Source organism: Biomphalaria glabrata, chromosome 5 (genome assembly GCF_947242115.1).
Source record: "Biomphalaria glabrata chromosome 5, xgBioGlab47.1, whole genome shotgun sequence".
NCBI lineage: Eukaryota > Metazoa > Mollusca > Gastropoda > Planorbidae > Biomphalaria > Biomphalaria glabrata.
Window position 1 is genome coordinate 3,050,596 of NC_074715.1, and position 18,066 is coordinate 3,068,661.

The window sequence follows — 18,066 nt, forward strand, 5'->3', positions numbered from 1 at the left end:
TTATAATGGAGTGCTTATATTCAATTTTGCGTAACCATATATATATGCATTTATAGTTTAATTTATCAGTGTTTCTATTTCTCCTAAATCTCTCTCAATCGTCGATGGTTTAAAAAAATTTAGAATTTTTTTTTTATGTTTAACTCTCTCTCTCTCCGTAATTATTTACCATATTCTGGTTTAATCAACGTTGTTATCGTCAGTTAGGAGAGAAAGAGTTAAAGTGTAAAACTTCAAAACAACTGAGACATTGAATATACGTTTAAATCTTTTTTTGTTCTCCACAATTTTGTTCTTGTACATAATTAGCCCGAGGCGCGGTGGCTGAGCGGTCAAGCGCTTGGCTCTGAACTGGAGGTTTGAGTCCTGGTGAAGTATGGGGTTTTTAATTTCGGGATCCTTGGGCGCCTCTGAGTCAACCCAGCTGTACTGGGTACCGGGTCATTAGTTGGGGAAAAGTAAAGTCGGTTGGTCGTTGTGCTGACCACATGACTCCCTCGTTAACCGTAGGCCACAGAAACAGATGACCTTTACATTATCTGCCCTATAGATCATAAGATCTGAAAGGGGAACATTACTACTCCTTTACATAATAAACCAACTTTAATGAGACTTCCAAATCTTCGAAGTAGACCCAAGTTTACTTCAAACCCAAGAATACAGCACAACACGTCAGTGAATGATAAACTTCACGAATCTGGGGCCAAGTTTATTATAGACTAAGACACATACACATCTTTGATCTTAGGACCCTAACAGTCGTCCCAACATACGAAACAGCTAATGGACCTAATGAACTTAATAGATAGGGAACGTTCATATATTGACGTATGTTGTGCTTAAATATAGAAGACACAGTATATGTAACACACAAGATCTTCTTCTTCTTCTTCTTCTAGCCAGCTTTTTGCTGCTGAACTGTCTTCTCTATTGCAGACTGTGCCAAGGAAAAAAAGTGTGCAGTTTTCTTCAGTTGTTCAGCACTGCCGTACTGGGTGTTGGTTATGTTGGGCTGGAGTGGTAGTAGGGTCTGCCTAAGGTGGATTAGGGAGGGGCATTCAAAGAGGATATGGTTTACGGTTTCATAAAGGTGGGCGTAGTGTCAAGAAAGAGGGAGTGGTGTGGGATTTATTTTGTTCAGATGGTAAATTAACAGAGGTGTGTGTCCTGTCCTTAGTTGAAAGATTGTAGATTGTTCTTTGCGGGGGAGGAAGTTAATACTGTCTAGTTTGTTAGGCATGTTCATTTCTTTGTACATGGCTCTGCCTGTGTTTCCTGATGCCAATTGGTTGAGCCACTCCTCTCTGCGATTGTTGACTAACATTGACATTAGGGTGAGGTAGTTAACAGGTCTATCTGGTTGTTCCATAGATGATCCTGCTTTTGAAAGCGTATCTGTCATTTCATTTCCCATGACGCCAATGACTCCAGGGATCCACTGTAATGTGATGTTGATGTTTACATTTTTCATCATCTGGTGAATTATCACGATTAGTGTTGTCAACTCTCTTGGGCTTGGGCTGTTTGAGGTGCTGCTGTTAAGTGCTTGAAGAGTGGATTGGGAGTCTGTAACGACAACAATATCTGATGGTGATTGTATCCCTTCACATAATTTGTTTTCCACTGTCTGCAAAGCTATGGTAATTGACTCAATTTTGGCTTGGAAGTTTGAGCAGTAGTCGCCACAGGGTGCACTTATTTCAAAATGTTCATTTTTGGGGAGACCACGAAAGGCTGATTCGTGGGTGTATATATGAATGTCTGTTTTTGGATAGCTTTCAATTGTTTCGAGCGTGCCTACTTTAAGCTCCAGTACATTTGATTCTTTTGTTAGAGTGTTATTTATTACGTACGTTGTAACAGTTCGTTTATTACAATGAGAAATAATGTTTGGGAATCTGGTAGATAAAGAAAGCGGTTCGCTAACTTTGTGTTGGTTTGTGTAAAAAAAGAATGTATTATATCTCAGGAAACTAAATTGAAATATGTTATAATAAATATGTTATAAATAAATAAAATAGCATACATAAATAAAAAATAAAAACTAATATATATATATAAATATATTAGACTTGTTTTTATTTATATCTATAACTATCTATCTATATCTATATCTATCTATCTATCTATCTATCTATCTATCTATCTATCTATCTATCTATCTATCTATCTATCTATCTATCTATCTATTAATCTCTCTCTCTATATATATATATATATATATATATATATATATATATATATATAGAAAGAGAGAGAGAGAGAGAGAGATATGGCCTCCTTCAGTCGCTATGGATCATGTAATGGAAATGAGATGAATGCCTGGGCATAAATTGTGGTCGGAACGATGTCGACCACACGTCGGATACATCAGCTGCGTGCAGTGGGGGGAACTGATATATATATACATATATATATATGAAACACTTGCCTTCTCCTAATAATAGTTGAAGTACTGATTTGTATTGAGCTTCCAGAGACTTCAGAAATATCTCAAATGAATCACCAGCTCCACTGTTTAACAAAATGTTAAGAAGTATTTCATTCCTATGTTTCTTTATTTTTTCTGAATAAATCTGTTCTTTATCATGAGTCGTTATCACTGCACATTGAAACAAGTAATCCACTAAATCCAACGCTTCTAAATTCTCTTTTAAATAAACGTAATTCTGTTGTATTGTAGCTTCGTCTTTAGGCTGTAATCTTCCTTTAGACATGTCGAATGTTTCTATGTAAAACTAGGTGTAATTTTTTTTAAAGCGTTAAATATTTTAAGAGACACAAAGAAAAGAAACATTTAACTGGTGACTAAATAGCTAAAGAAACACAGCCACTGCTACCAACTCAGGAAATATCCAGGAAGTGAAACGGTGTGCTACATAGATTGTACTGTTTAAGGGACCATTTATATAACCTGAATGACTCGATCATATCGAAACACTAAAAATAGAATAGAATGAGCCTATGACACAAATGTGTTCATTTATTTTTCTACTTATATATTTATACCTTTTTATCTGTCTCTTTATATACAGTTCGTCCATTGTGGTTCAATGATGACCACTTTGTCATCCAGGGGGCTGAGGGCTTTGCACTGGGGTCTATGTTGGGGGGGGGGATGACAAGTGACTTGCGCTGGAATTCGGATTAAAGTGAGGAGGATTCGCGCAACATGTCGACCTCACTCTCTCGCCCTAAAGCCCGTACTTTTCCGGAAGCAAGATTTAGTCAAGACGTCCGGGGACAAGTTTGGGTGCAGTGGATGACCAGAGACTTTCTGTGTGTCTTGTCCTGCTCTTGAGTACTCCACAGCACTGTGCTGGTACTTGCCATTCTGTCCGATTAATCTAGTTTTGTGACGTTACGCACAGGCCGCCAAGTCCAGACTTCACATGCTAGGTTTGACAGAACCTCAGTGTACTAAGTGCCATGGACACGTCAGATACCCTCTACCTGGTTTAGCCGGCCAGTCAAAGCCGTTTCCGGGGTGTGGCCGCTGCGCATGCTACAGCTTTTGGGAGCCACAGGTGAGAGTTGGGTACCGAGTGGGGACCAAGAGTGAGCCAAGCTACCCTCAAAAAGAGGGTACGACTGCCTGTCCACTAGAGGTGCTACCCCTCCTAGATACCCCATATCTATTTAACGATTGCTATTATTTGAAAGGCTTATATCAAATCTGTCTGTCTGTTTGTCTGTCTGGTAAAATGTTTGTACACGTTATTTCTCCAACGCCTAATGTCTTATAAAATTGAAATTTAGCATCATTTTTTCCTGAAACAAGACGAAACAAGAATCAATAAAAGCAATCAACAACTTAATAATTTAACTATTAATGATTGTGTATTTTGTTCGGACTCGACCGTGCAGATAAAGAACTTGTACTTGACACATGTTTTGGCATAAGTTGAATAAGTCTCCTTTACACTTTGTAGAGAGAAAAGTTTGAAATTAACATTTAGAATTGCATGGGATGGTACTTTTTTATGTACTCATTATTTTAAACTTCCTTTCTGATTGGTTGATGAATTCTGAGGCAACCGTTAGTAAGAAGACTAAAGCTAACAGGTTTATAAATAGGGCTAAACAGCGGATGAAAAATATATGGAAGTATAAGAGACTGACAGACGTGTTTGTCTAGGGTAGTCTTGAAATGTGTGTTGATTTAATACAATTCTTGAACATTGTGTTATTCAACTTTATCTTCTACACATATAGATCTAAGAGGAAATTAAAAGCTGTGTATATTCAATCATTTTAACTAGTCGTTTGTTTTTATGTTTAGGATTAAGACAATAATGCGTCCTGTACGATTAGTTGATCTAGATATGGCACGGCACAGCTCAACGATCACAAACCTCCTAAAATTGTTTTGTTTTTTGCTTCAGTGCTATAGTATTCGGTTTTATCAAGTCCCAACATTGGCTAATTGAGTCTGGAGGAAACTCGCCTACATAGGCCTGGGCCGACAGCATTTTAGACCACAGCTTGCGGGCTAGTCTGCATCCTCACAGGTGTAAGCCCACCAGGTAGCTTTCGTTCCTCTCTGCTACCTGCCTACTTCACTGCTACCAGATTACTTCAGTGCTACCTGGTTACGTCACTGCTACTTGATTTCTTCACTGCTATGTCTACTTAACTGTTATGCCTACTTAACTGCAGCCTGCTTACTTCACTGCTACCTGATTACTGGTACTTGCCTACTTCACTGTTACCAGCCTACTTCACAGCTAATGGCATACTTCAATGCTACCTGCCTGCTTACTTTACTGCTGCCTGCTTGATCTTCTGCTAAATGCTTACTTCACTGCTACCTGCCTCTTTCACTACTACCTTATTACTTTACTGTTACCTGCTTACTTTACTGCTGCCTGCTTGCTTTTCTGCTACCTTCTGACTTCACTGCCACCTGCGTACTTCACTACTACCTGTTTACTTTGCTGCCACCTCCTTACTTCACTACTACCTGCTTACTTTACTTCTACCTGTTTACTTTGCTGCCACCTCCTTACTTCACTACTACCTGCTTACTTTACTTCTACATGCTTACTTTATTGCTACCTGCTTATTTTACTGCTACCTGCTTATTTTACTGCTACCTGCGTACTTTACTGCCACCTCCTTACTTCACTGCTATTTGCTTACTTTACTGCTACCTGCTTACTTTACTTCTACCTGCTTACTTTACTGCTACCTGCTTACTTTATTGCTACCTGCTTACTTCACTGTCATCTGCTTACTTCACTGCTATTTGCTTACTTTACTGCTACCTGCTTACTTCACTGCTATTTGCTTACTTTACTGCTACCTGCTTACTTCACTGTCATCTGCTTACTTCACTGCTATTTGCTTACTTTACTGGTAACTGCGTACTCTAATGATACCTGTCCACTTTACTGCTACCTGCCAATTCACTGCTAGGACTATCGCTTTCTTGAATGGACTATCGCGTTCGGGAATTTCCGAATGATAATAGGATATATTTATTCTATTTATTATCTTTTATTATTAGCGCATTGTTTTTTAAATCAGATTTAAAGGCCTATCATTGGAGTTTTATAAAGGGTAGTAGATTAATACATTAGTTTGACCAGAACTCTTTTCTTGGGGAAGGGGCGGAGGGGAGTGAGGTAAAAATGTTTCATTGATTTCTAAACTAAAATTAAATAGAAATTAAGAGGAAAAAAATTACTTTACAAGTTGTATAAACGAGGTATTGTCTTTTAAAAAGTATTTTTAATGTTTTTCTTTTTTTTAAAGACAAATTGGAAGAGATTGCCACTTTGGTTCATTAATCTTCTTTATTTATATTGCAACGAATCTCACTATTCAAGTTCTCTCCAAACTGCTCAACATGACACCACCAACTGAAAGAACTTGACAACTCAGGGCTCCGAAATAACGTAATAGTTTAATGTCAATAAATAACAGCCAATACTGTACAATTGGCAGAAACGTAACACAAGACTGTACAAATATCTCCCCGTTAACACCGTACCGCCGCATCAACTCTTGCACTGGTTTCTCCCTTTCGTCCCGGACTTGCACTGGGTTCAACAGTTCAGGACTTGCACTGGGTTCAACAGTTCAGGACTTGCACTGGGTTCAACAGTTCAGGACTTGCACTGGGTTCAACAGTTCAGGACTGACATCACACACTGGGCTCTTTGTATCGAACTCAATCGCAGACCAAGATCAAGACGCCGTCTCGTACTGACGAGGTTTCTGGACTGTCCTTGACAGAACTCCGCACCAAACCGTCGTAATGTGCCGTACAGAACCACATCGCTGAACTACACTGAACAGTGCTGAAGTCGACCGGACTGTAATTTATCCGGACTGTACTGAGCCGTCTTGTACTGAGCCCATTTAGCCTTTGGCACCTCCGCTCTTTATATAGGGTCCCTAATGGCTTTCTAGAACCGAATGAAAACCATTCTGGTTGATCGTATAACTATATATCTCGTGACGCTTCTAAGCTCTATTCACAACACAGATCCTTCCCGACCTGCCGTGGCTGACTGTCGTAACTCATCATGGTTGACAGCTCGTCTAGCGCTGGCCTGGGGCGATTAGCGTCGGATGTCTACACACACACCACTACCACCATCTTCTTCACCACCATGTTTATTACAATATTATCTTATAAAATTCAGTCTTTACTTTAGAAAAGAAGCAACATCCTTACGAGATGTGGCCAGTGACTCAGGAGTCTGAAATTGATACGGCCTACTGGCGAGCAAAGGTGTGGCACCATTTGTCTTGACTAAATTTTAGACAATTTTAAGGTCACGTGTTTCGGTTGTCGACGTTTAATAACGTTTTGTTTTTTTTTGTGCTAATCAAATCGGATACATTTTCCTCGACTTCCTAAACTAATTTCAGGAATCCACTAGAGTTGGGTCGACTTAAAGGCATCCTTAAATTCCCAAAATTTAAAATCCCTGTCTTCACTGGGATGAACCCTAACCCTTAGTTCGTAAGCCGAGCGCTTTGCCACTCAGCCACCATGTCTTCTAGTTGTAGTCATTAATAAAAATTTCTTAAAACCATTAAAAAAAACACAAATGTTTCACGGAGACAATGCTACATTTCTGATGTACGCCAAATAGTATAACTTTTATTACTAAACTATTGTATGTCATTTGTGTAAATTAATAATTGTAGTATGCCTAAAACTATTGTTTGAGGTAGACCTGACTTTACTGTTATCGGTTTAGATTTATGGTCTCTATAATTACAGATTGTTCTCCCCTTATCTATAAATAACCAGTAATGTCAAAATATTTTTAATTTACTTCTATATCTATTTGGTAATAGCTACTGAAAGCTACTGAACCATCGATAAGTCATGAACAAATGTTAAAAGCTTCATAACTTCTTGTCTTTTTTATGACTTGGAAATGTATTTCTCTTGTAAGTATTTGAACTCTTTTTATAACACACACAAATATAAGTCATTTTCAACGATAGTAATGGCAACGATAACTTACATAGTATACAGAAGCAAAGAAAAAACACATAACCAGAATAGGAAATAATTAGTTCACTAAGGGTTCTTCATCTTCTGGAATTTCACATAAAAACCTTAATATATCACCAAAATAGCAAGGTAAATCATTATATCGCCAGTTATAACTTTTTTCCAAGCAAATACAACGATAATCAGCTTGATTTTGAGGCTCTCCATTTCCCCATGGTAGAAACTTGGAGTCTTTTTTGCTGAAAATGTGGGACCAGATTCCATCCTTTTCTGGGTCCGTTAGACCGTTGTAGACACATGAAAAAGTCGAATCTTTGGTTGAAACTGATTGAATAAAATTAACGATAAAAGTATATTCCTCAGTGGTGTCGATTTCTGCCAGATAACCTCCGTAAAATTCACAAGTCCCTTGGGCGTTGTTAATCTCATTAGATGCTTGCTTTCTAGATATATAATACCTTTTACCTTGAAATAGATTCGAAGCAGTAAAAATAGAATTCTTTGATAGTTGTTTTTCAGCATTAAGTTTGTTAACTGATTTCTGGAGAACTTCGTTTAAAGATGTGTATTTCTGTTTCACTTCTTTCAAAGAGTTTGAAGTTTCATAGGTCTCTTTCCTGAGGTGCAGAAGTTCATCAACAAGGCTTCTAGTGTCTGGTTCATCCGTCTCTACACTGGCGTAAGCTGCGGCAGAAATCTTGTTAAAGCTGGTACTTACACCTCGAGCTTCACATTTGTACCTGCTGGCTTCTTGGTAGCTGGGATTCGGCCAGGTGAGACTTATGTACGAAGCTCCGTTGATTCCAATAGAGTCCTCAGGAACTTTGCTGGTTTTGAGTGTACTTTTGTTTTCATTGTAGTTGAGGATAATGAGTTCTTCGAACGAGCTGTTGTCTGATGAGGCAAAGCGTGAGAGTACCAGAGAGTTAATTTTCAGCATCAGAGGAATTTTGTTCTCAGTGATAGAACAGTTGACCACCAAGTTATGAGTCAGACCTGGTTGTATTCTAGTAGGTTGGACATCAATAACTAGAGCTAGAAACAAAGAAAATGAATACATATAAAACTAAAACTATTTTCATGTGATGATATAAATGATTTATATATATATATGATAAATGATATATATATATATATACACAATATATATATATATATATGCATTACCTGCGACCAGCTGGTCTTGATTAGTGTATCACTGATATAGTTACGATATACTGTAGTACCAGGCATTGCTCTGATGAATAATTTGTTAAGGAAGGAAATATACCTGTAGTCATTTTGGGAATATTTTTGTAATTACGAAAATGAACGATCGGGTAAATATTATCAATATGAGGAGTGGCTTTTTTGTTCTGTTAGTTGTCAATGTAATTGAGCATGGCAACAGTATAGAAAACCACAGCTATATATACTATATATATATATATATATATATATATATATATATATATATATATATATATATATAATTATATATATATTGTTGTAACTCTCTAAGGCAGGCACGCAACGAAAGACAGGTTGACAAGAGTAAATGATGTATTTATTTAGTATAACTAGTATAAGCATCACAAATAATAATAGTTACTAGTTAGACTTGGACTTCTGCTATAAAGTCACAGGGAGTAATATGTCTTAAGTTCTAAGAGTCCTACTTCATACCAGAACACAGAACAGACCACCGACACACTTCCCAGTGTCGCTCCAGGTCTCTCACACAGTTTCCTAGTATCACACAGGACAGCACTCAGCACCAGACTGTTCAGACTCCCATGACTTTTAGCCGGCTCACAACAGTCCTTCTTCCTGTCTCTATATGTCTTTCACTAGTCGTGTTCAGTAGTGCTCAGATGCGCACCATTAGTGTAGCGTGGGAGCGGGGTTACAACAATATTTATATATATATATTTATATATATATATATATATATATATATATATATATATATATATATATATATATATATATATATATATATACAAGAATAGCTTAAGAGTATAGATTAGGAACAATTAAACAAAATAAGGTTATTATAAGTAAAGAGAATATGAATGTAATAATAGTATGAATGGAGCTATTAAAAGAGCTAATCGACCTAAATCCATTTTATTATAGAAACATTTGCTTGTAGGCCTATGTTATATATATTTTATACATATATTAGGATATTGATCTATAGTCTAGATATTATTATAATAGATGTAGAGCTACTATTATAAGAGTGAATTCAATAAGCTTATTAACTTTTTTCTAATAGTATATTTCATATCCCACATGTCAAATCATAGTGTGTATGTAAGGTATGCCAACATGGCTTAATTTTAAGTCACATTTCGCAGCTATAGCGAACGAACTTTTGTAAGAATGTTTTTTAAACACAAATCTGAAGGTTAATTTTATTAAGTAAACCATACATATTATACAAAACTGACACGTCTGGTTTTCTAAATAATTATGTACAATATTTCGTCTTTCCATGTAGATACACACTTAATAATAATAATTATAATCTTTATTATCCGTAAGGAAATTTGTCTTACAATTTGTGCATTACACCAAACAAAAAACATTATAACTATAAGAAACCAAAGTGTACATTCACACCAGACTCACTCATAATTTACATGTGACAAAGTTTATACCAGATTGTTCTTAATTAATGAATTGATTGTCAGGGGAACAATAGAGTGTTTGTGTCTGTTTGTCTTTGCTATCGGTGTCTTGTATCTCTTTTGTGATGGTAAAATCACAAAATCCTGACACGAAGGGTGATTCTTTATTTCGAGGATCTTGTTAGCTTTTTTATAGATGTTTGTCTTAATAACTACTCCATTGGAACACCTTAAAATTTAAGAAATACAAAGGTCTTCTATCGTCTGTTGATTTAATGTAATTTCTTTTTTATTGCCGTTGAACTTTTTTTTTTTTTTTCTAATCGATATTTGAATAACACAAAATTTTGATTCATTTCATTTTTAGCGACCCCCGAAAGGGGAAAAGAGGCTATTGTTTGGAATGTCCGTCCGTCCTTCCGTCAGTCCCTACGTCCGTCCCGTTTAGGTCTCGTAAACTAGAAAAGATATTGAAAATCAGACATCTTAATATCTTAGTTCTGATGCAACGGCTACTTTTTTCTTTTCTGAAAGCGAAAAATCTAATTTTTAAATCAACTATGCAAGCAGTTTTTTTATAACAATACACCACTTTTACATCTATTCACTATTAATAGTAACAAACATGGGAGGCTTTTCAGTAGGGAAGACGTCTATTTGCCATATTGTCAACATATTTATGCAAATGGTTTTTAAATTTTTGACAAAAGATTATTTTTTTACATTTGTATTGCTAAGTTAAGTAAGTTCTGCCATACTAACTACTACATTTACACAAAAGAAAAAAAATCCATTTAGTGCGCATATAAGTTGGATATAATTTAAAACAACAATTAATAATTAGTTTTTCATATTATAGCGTGAACTGCAGTGCTTCCATCAACCGCTCAGCACCACACAAGATCTGTCAACCTTCTTTCTCCATTCTTCTCAGTCATCCGTCTTTAATAGAATTTCTTTTTTCTTCCTGAAAATATTGAAACCTGCCTTTTTACCTGCCTTGGTGGACAACTTCTCGGGCCGATTATGAGTTTGTGTTTCCACTCAAACTGTCTTTCTAACCTTGTTTTTTTAAAGAATTGAAGCGTAACTCACCATTTAAAACACATTCTATAAAGTTTTTTTCCCCTAAAAACGCGTGTTTGTGCATCACACGTATTAAACAAGATAAGAGATATTAGAATTCATCGACCATATGTTTACACAGCTAAGAAAGTTATAATGCCATTAGCATAACACATAAAAGGAAAAAAATACTACCCAAACAAAAAGGATAAACAAAACCAGTCAAAGTATTGGTTTATATATTTTTAGGTGCAACTGAAAATCTTGATTTGGTCTTAGTACCAAGCACCAATTGGTGGCTGAGTGACAAAGCGATTGGCACCCGAAACGAGAGGTCTATGATTCTAATCCTGGTGAAGACCGTTATTTTTTTTTACTTTCGGGATCTTTAGGGCCCCACTGAGTCCACCCTGCTCTAATGGGTACCTGACATTAGTTTGGGAAAAGTAAAGGCCAACGGTCTTAATGCTGGCATCACACACCACTCCCTTGTTAAACATGGGCCACATAAACAGATAACCCTTTACATCATCTGCCCCATAGATCACAAGGTCTGAAAGGGGAACTTTAAAAATCACCAGTTGTGCAGGCAAGCTGTGGAGAGGCTAGTTACTGACAAGGGTGACTTAACTTATCGCTCTCCTTTTAATTATTCTATACAGCCATAACAAAAAAATGGTGCTGACAAACTAGATGTTTTCACAAAACCATTTGACGCAGAAAATAACATTTACATTATTAGTAACATATTTTAAAACCTACCAGCTCGAGTTGCTAAAAATAGCAGACTAAAAAAGAAATAAAATTTTTTAGACATTTTTATAGACAGAAATATTGTGAACTGAGTTGATAATAAACACAAAAATACATGCCTGACCTTATATAGACTCACAATTGTTAACATTGCGTAAGTAGTTAGTAATTATATCCCTGGTGTGATCAGTTCTGCATGGTTTAGATTAGCGTTTCACAAAATGTGTAGAACCAGATGGTCTGAAAAACATAATAAAATATTTTTAAAAAAAAATTATATTAAGTCTAGTCTATAAATAGTTTGGATCAGTCATGAGCGAGCACGCTATTCTGCCTCAACGTGACGCTCGTGTGGAAACAAGAACGGGTAGGCGAGAGTTTACTCATTGCACGAGCGAAGTTGAAAAAGAGCCCTCACCGTCCCTCAAGGGACCGTTAAATAAATGGAGAGCCCTCTACGGTTAGCTTGGTAAAAAGTAGGAAAATGGCGGAGGTCCCCGGTGCACTCGGCCTTTGGCCATGTCCGGCCCATGCGCCCGGGATGCGAGATGCATCGGAAAAAGCAATGCTTTAGATAGGCATTGACTTGGGTCTCTTCCAGACAGAACGGTGGTTCACGCAGGTTAATGTTTGACGCTCAAATAGGTGGTTTTTTTTTCAAACTTAGAGGTCGAAGAGGTCGGCTCATCTCTTAGACGATCGAACGTATCAGGCATGTACTTATACGTACAATTGATCTAGACATATCTGTGCGATTAGAAATATTTTACCAATTTTTTTTTATTAACTCTTTCTCTCCGTAATTATTTACCACATTCTGGTGGAATCAACGCTGGTATCGTCAGTTAGGAGAGAAAGAGTTAAGCTTTCAACTTTATCAAAGCACTATGATCGTATCACTTGTCTGGACCAGTTGAGAAAAAAAAAAAGGGGTCTGGAAGAAATTGTATCTTGGTAATGGTAATATGATCGTTTTCTTTAAATACATTTTCAAGTACTATTTCTTTCCCTTCATAAAGATACCCAATAAAATTACAAATAGTTAATTAACCAATTTTAAAAAAAAATTGATTCTGGTGTTTTTAGTTAAAAGAAAAAAAAATGTGCAAAATTTTTGTTTCATCCGAGATTGGATGTTAGAGAAATAATAGAGTGAGTTGATGTAAGCTTTTTGATAAAAAAACTCCAGGACGAATCTCTAACTATCCCAAACCTCTTAGCTATATCTGTTGTGTTTCTTTCGATCTGGTTAGGTCTTAGTGATTTGTTTTCTCAATATGTTCCATGACGTTATTTCCTAGTGTTAACTTTTTTTTTTTTAAATTACTTGTATGGAAATTTGAGTTAACTTTTTAAAGGCAACCAAAACAAATAAAAATAAACAAGTGTTGTTTTTTTAAGTCTGCCTATCCGTCAGTGTCGTGATTAAATGAACATTTTTTCTCCATTTCAAAGACCTAAAAAATGATAACGCGAAATAGTGTATATTAAAATAATTATCGCTAGTGCGACTACAAAGATGGTCGAGATTGAACTTAAAACAAAGGATGTTAATACTAAAAACTTAATTAATTAAAATTCGGAACTCAAACGATAAATGTATAGTTGTAACATATGGTTTCAAAGTAACAGAAAAAAAAAGCATGAAAACAACACCAAGGATTAAGAAGATTGTTAGACGTAATGAGTTAATTATAATTTTTGGATTCAACGTTATAATCATTAATGTCTTAAATCTTACAAGATTAACTTTAAAAAAATGAATCTTTGTTTTTTCTAAGTAAAATTTAATATTTCAAATTATATATTTAAAACCAGTTTCGGTTTCTATATTCAGCAGGCTGTCACCAAATGTATTTTTTTTCCATTAGGAAGGCAGATAAAAGTTACACATTTTAAGCATATGCTCTATCCATCTGTCTGTTGATCACGTCTGTGTCACAAACACTCAAGCGCTGTGAAAATCCTATTCATCTATATTTTGTACAGCTCTAAAAATAACTTAACAATTACTTTTGTTTTTTACTAAACGATATTTTTAGAATGCATTTCCGAAAAACAAAAGTTTAAAAAAAAAAAATAAACAATATACTTCACGTAGATCTAGTAAACGTTTGTGGTTCAAATATTTCAATCTAAAATTTATTTGCAAGTTACAATTCAATGATTGATCAAGAGGTCTCTACAACAGTCGTACGAATCAGCAGGAAAAGTTGTACACAAGTCCCTTGTACCTCACAGGCGCTCACTGAGAACCTCTTTTGACATATTTGCAACCTGATCACCGCTATTCGCGAAAAAATCAAGCTTGTATTTTATTTTTCAATATTTCTCCAAAAGGCAGCATTATATACATAACGCATAAATAGAACTCGCAGAAAAAAAAAAAAAAAGATTTCTTGTATTCTTTTTTATTCCCCTCAGTCAGCAGTTCTCAAATCTTTTAGCTCTGCCAATACAATTCTCCATTAGGCAGCAAGCCTCAGCTGTAATTTTTTTTTCTTTCATAGGCATACGTGAATATTCATTAACTTATAAAGTCGTAATAAAAAGTATATATATACATGATGTATATTCATAGTTAGAAACTGACCATAATAATAATCTTCAAAAACCAAAAACAAAAAGAGATTCGCCAATGGGAAGAAAAAACACTCCACGGAAAATTTCCGGCTTCATTACATGGGGACAACATCGACAAGGCTGCTTCCTTAACATGGCTCAAAGCAGGTCATCTCTACCCTGAAACAGAAGGCTTTGTCACAGCAATACAGGACAGAGTAATCAGGACAAAAAATTACGAGAAGCATATCCTGAAACTCAATGTTGTCGACAAATGCCGAAAATGTGGAAATGTTGGCGAGTCGATTGAACACATTATGGCAGGATGTCCAGCCCTATCAGAATCAGCCTACCTAGGTCGATATAACCAAGTTGCAAAGTTAATACACCAACACTTGGCTTTGACGTACAAATTGATCGGTAAGGACACTCCCCCTTATTATAAATACTCTCCGCAAGAGGTTCTCGAGTCTACTGATCATCTGCTGTACTGGGATAGGCCTATTCTGACCGACAAAACGGTAGATTTCAATCGCCCGGATCTGCTGTTCATCGATAAAAAAGAAAAAACCGCTACCATTATCGATATCGCCGTACCACTGTCTCATAATTTAAGAAAAACTGAGATAGAAAAACAAAGAAAATATGGGAACCTAGGCTTGGAGATTAAGCGACTATGGAAATTGTCCAAAATAACAATATACCCCATTGTTATATCAACCGAGGGGATAATATCAACTGACCTCACAGACACCTTCAAGGCCCTTAACATTCCTAGGAACATCTTCGTTGCCTGTCAGAGGGCGGTACTGCTGCAGACCTGCCACATCACCAGAAAATTCCTCAGTGGAAACTGTTAAAGGGACTACGATGAATTTTGTTTCTCTTTAGCGAAACTCGACCCTGGCAGCGCCAGAGAATGACTACTCGTTCATTTTAACATAATAATAATAATAATCTTTATTATCCGTAAGGAAATTTATCTTACGATTTGTGCATTACACCAAACAAAAAACATTATAACTATAAGAAACCAAAATGTACATTCACACCAGACTCACTCATAATTTAATTGTGACAAAGTTTATACCAGATTGTTCTTATTTAATGATTTGATTGCCAGGGGAACAAAAGAGTGTTTGTGTCTGTTTGTCTTTGCTATCGGTGTCCTGTATCTCTTTTGTGATGGTAAAATCACAAAATCCTGACACAAAGGGTGATTCTTTATTTCGAGGATCTTGTTAGCTTTTTTATAGATGTTTGTCACACAAGAATTTGCAAAGGGAAAAGATCGTCTCTCGAGACGTAAAATGCCACAGAGATGTTTGTCTCAAACAACTGCCCAAATGGGGTTTGTTTTTTGCCAATGATTTTGCCAGCAGCATTTCGGATTCTATAAAGTTTATTTTTATTTTTAATGCTCAGATTACCATACCAGGCAGTGATATTGAAACTTAAAATATTGCAGATGTGAGCGTGATAAAACATATTTACCTAAATCTTTATTTAATCGTATTTAATATAGAATAAATGTGTGCTTTTCATTGATTTAAAACAAAAATGTATCATTTACACGTTCATATTGCAAGTAACCATTTGAAAATTATGGTATGGGAAACGTAAAAACTAGAACAGACACAAAATAGAGCAGTGAGATTCATAACAAACAAATATTCACATTTGACTTTAGTAACACTTTTGGTAAACTCACTAAATTTAGAAAGCCTGCAGGAGAGAAGATATAAAAATAAAGTAGCAATTATACATAAAAAATAAAACCATAATCTTCAAAAACAAAAAAACAAAGCCATGAAAAATACACACAAGATATTTGCAAAATTCCTCGAACTAATATATATATATATATATAGCTTTTATATAGCGCGTTGGTCCAATCTCATTTGTGTGTGTGGGGGGGGGGGGATCTAGGGGTTGGTTTTCCGTGCTGCGTTTAGGCGCTCAGTAAACACAACTCTGCCCGAGTCGAGTGTCGAACCTCGAGCCCCCTTCTAGGTAGCCAAGCCAAGCCAAGTTCAAGCGCACTTGGCCTCTCGACCTCGCTTCGCAGGTACCCATTAGAGCTGGTGAACTCAGAGGCACCTTACAGATGTAATATACGGCATTCGTGTTAACCAATGAATTAAATTCTCCTTACTTGTACGTTTTCTTGTCTGACTCAGGCAACCCATTCCATGCACTAAAGGCACTAGGAAAGAAAAAAAGCATTTTAAGTTAACTGAATTATAGGAACAGCTTTTCTATTTTAATAAAGTCTTCGAAACGCTCGCAAATACTTTCTTTTAAAACGGTTAACGAGGGTGTCGTGTGGCCAGCACAACAACCAATCTCCATTATTTTTACCCCACTAATTTCAGGTACCCACTAGAGCGGGTGGACTCACCGGCACACTACAGATGTAAAATACGGCATCTAGTCATGTATGTTAAACCAATGACTTAAATTCTCCTAACTTATTGATTTTGATGTCTGACTTAGGCATCTCATTTTATGATCTAATAACACCAGGAATGATATACCATTTAAAATAAACTTAAGTATACGAATTTTTAAAAAATGTTAGTATGTGTTAAAAACGCTCGCAAACACTTTCTTTGAAACGATTCACGAGGGTGTCATGTGGCCAGCACAACAACCAATCACCATTTATGTTTTTCCAACTTATGTCAGGTACCCATTAGAGCGTGTGGACTCAGAGGCACCCTACAGATAGAAAATAGGGCATCTATTCATACATGTTAACTTATGACTTAAATCTGGCTCAGGCAGCCCATTCCTTGATCTAATAGTACTAGGAATGATAACGCATTTTAAATAAACTGAAGAATAGGAACATCTTTTCTCTTCTGATTTAGTGTTAAAAACTTTTCCAAATATCTTTTTTTGAAACGGTTAACGAGGGTGTCAATTGGCCAGCACAACGACCAATCATTTTTATTTTTCCGCTTGAACTCAGGTGCTTTTAACACCTTATTGGTAAATAGTGGGTTGCGCTACTCTTGACCAGGTGTCATTATTTATCTGCCGACCTATCTACTATCACATGCTTTCCTGTCCAGTCATTATTTCCGCACTAGCAGCATATAATTCTTAAGGTTTTTCAATCAAGAGCAGCCACTCGATTTTTATTTTTACATGTTGCTTTTGTTTAGCGCAATTTCATGCTTTTAGCTTTCTCAGTGGACTAAGATCCTAACTCTTGATTGGCTAACTGCGTCAATGTTACCGTGGTCGTTTTAACATCAATATAAAAAAAACAAACTTGTTCAATTATGTCTCCAGTTTCATCAAAAGAACCTATTCAACTTATGCCACATCTGTCAAGTACGATTTCATTCCCTTGTTCAATAACAAAACAAAAAAAAATTAGTTATCATTAGTTAAATTATTGTGTTTTTAATGATAGTAAAGAAAATAGAAAGCTTTCTCTAAACATACATTTGTCTTATGATGGTGGAGACAGAGCTCTCTCCAAATACTCGTTTGTCTTATGTTACTTGAGGCAATACAAAGTTCTCTCTATTTACATGTTTGCTATATGATGGTGGTTTTGAGATTGGCCAATATGAACAG

The 18,066-nt window shown here is 36.1% G+C and overlaps 2 protein-coding genes across 3 annotated transcripts in view; both read right to left on the minus strand.

The window, feature by feature from the left end:
• LOC106073196 (uncharacterized) overlaps positions 1 to 2,851 on the minus strand; it is a 47,562-nt gene extending 44,711 nt beyond the window's left edge. Inside the window, exon 1 of one of the 2 annotated variants that reach the window (XM_056028259.1) lies at positions 2,432 to 2,851. In XM_056028259.1, the coding sequence (XP_055884234.1) occupies positions 2,432 to 2,717 (286 nt within the window). In that variant the 5' untranslated portion in view covers positions 2,718 to 2,851. The remainder of the gene's footprint in view (positions 1 to 2,431) is intronic. The other variant, XM_056028260.1, reaches the window with a different exon arrangement.
• A 4,679-nt stretch (positions 2,852 to 7,530) lies between these two features.
• Positions 7,531 to 12,001, minus strand: LOC106073194 (uncharacterized). The gene is made up of 2 exons (XM_056028276.1): positions 11,923 to 12,001; positions 7,531 to 8,515 (listed from the first exon to the last, which is right to left on the minus strand). The coding sequence occupies exons 1-2, from the start codon at positions 11,975 to 11,977 to the stop codon at positions 7,539 to 7,541; spliced, it is 1,032 nt and encodes a 343-aa protein (XP_055884251.1). The 5' UTR covers positions 11,978 to 12,001; the 3' UTR covers positions 7,531 to 7,538.
• Positions 12,002 to 18,066: the final 6,065 nt, after the last annotated feature.

Bases quoted from the DNA above. Each gene is read 5' to 3' on its own strand.
- LOC106073194 (XM_056028276.1), bottom strand. From the start codon at position 11,977: ATGTCTAAAAAATTTTATTTCTTTTTTAGTCTGCTATTTTTAGCAACT. The intron at 8,516-11,922 runs GTAGGTTTTAAA...CTTTGTTTCTAG, and splicing joins ATTTTTAGCAACTCGAGCTG to CTCTAGTTATTGATGTCCAA.